A 959-nucleotide genomic window follows, 5' to 3' on the forward strand; every position below is an offset into this window, starting at 1 on the left:
AAATAAAATATATTAAAAAATAAAATACAATTTGAAAATTTCCCCCAAATGTCTTTTGTAACAATGTGGCCACCAAAGAAAAACATATTCTCGCATGTAAATCCGTGATGCACTTGTCTGACCTGGGAAACTGAGGTCACTGCATCTGTGTTGAGTTGCTGAAAAGAGGCAACCCTGCAGCTGTGCCCAGCCTGCCTCATCCCCTGCTTATTTGCATGTTCCCAGAGCCCAGTCTACTGCTCTGAAGACTGATTAATAGGCTGGTCACACCCAGTGCAAGAATCAGTCCCAGTCAGAACACAGCATGGACATGAAGGCTCCTGCTCAGCTCCTGGGGCTCCTGCTTCTCTGGCTCCCAGGTAAGGAGGGAGAGCAATAGAAATTGACTCAGCCAGTGTGCTCAGTACTATCTGGTCAGTTGGGTTAAGTCCTTTTATGACATGATTAATTATAGGATATTTGCTATTGTGTTTCCAATCTAAGGTGCCAGGTGCGACATCCAGGTGACCCAGTCTCCATCCTCCCTGTCTGCATCTGTAGGAGAGAGAGTCACCATCACTTGCCGTGCAAGTCAGAATATTAACAATGAATTATCCTGGTATCAACAGAAACCAAGGAAAGCCCCTAAGCTCCTGATCTATGCAGCATCCACTTTGCAGTCTGGGGTCCCATCGAGGTTCAGTGGCAGTGGATATGGGAAAGATTTCACTCTCACCATCAGCAGTCTGCAGTCTGAAGATTTTGCAATTTATTACTGTCTACAGGATTACAGTGCTGCTCCCACAGTGTTACAAGTCATAACATAAACCACCCAGGGAAGCAGATGTGTGAGCCTGGGCTGCCCCAGCTGTCCTCCTTGTGGCTTCATCTGCTGAGGGCATTTCTAAGATGCAGCCAGATTTGAAGGTCATTAGGAAATTCTGTTAGAGGGGGGCATGAGGGCTCTACTCCAACCTAAT

At 46.5% G+C, this 959-nt stretch overlaps 1 gene segment (V, D, J or C); it reads left to right on the forward strand.

Annotated features, from left to right (window-relative positions):
- The first annotated feature begins 276 nt into the window (after window positions 1-276).
- LOC103255863 lies at window positions 277-806 on the forward strand. The segment is given in 2 exon segments: window positions 277-359; window positions 484-806. Coding segments are annotated over 2 exon segments (378 nt in total).
- The last annotated feature ends 153 nt before the right edge of the window (window positions 807-959 follow it).

The sequence above is a fragment of the Carlito syrichta genome, unplaced genomic scaffold (genome assembly GCF_000164805.1).
Source record: "Carlito syrichta isolate Samal-C Ts95f unplaced genomic scaffold, Tarsius_syrichta-2.0.1 Scaffold288514, whole genome shotgun sequence".
NCBI classification, from domain to species: domain Eukaryota; kingdom Metazoa; phylum Chordata; class Mammalia; order Primates; family Tarsiidae; genus Carlito; species Carlito syrichta.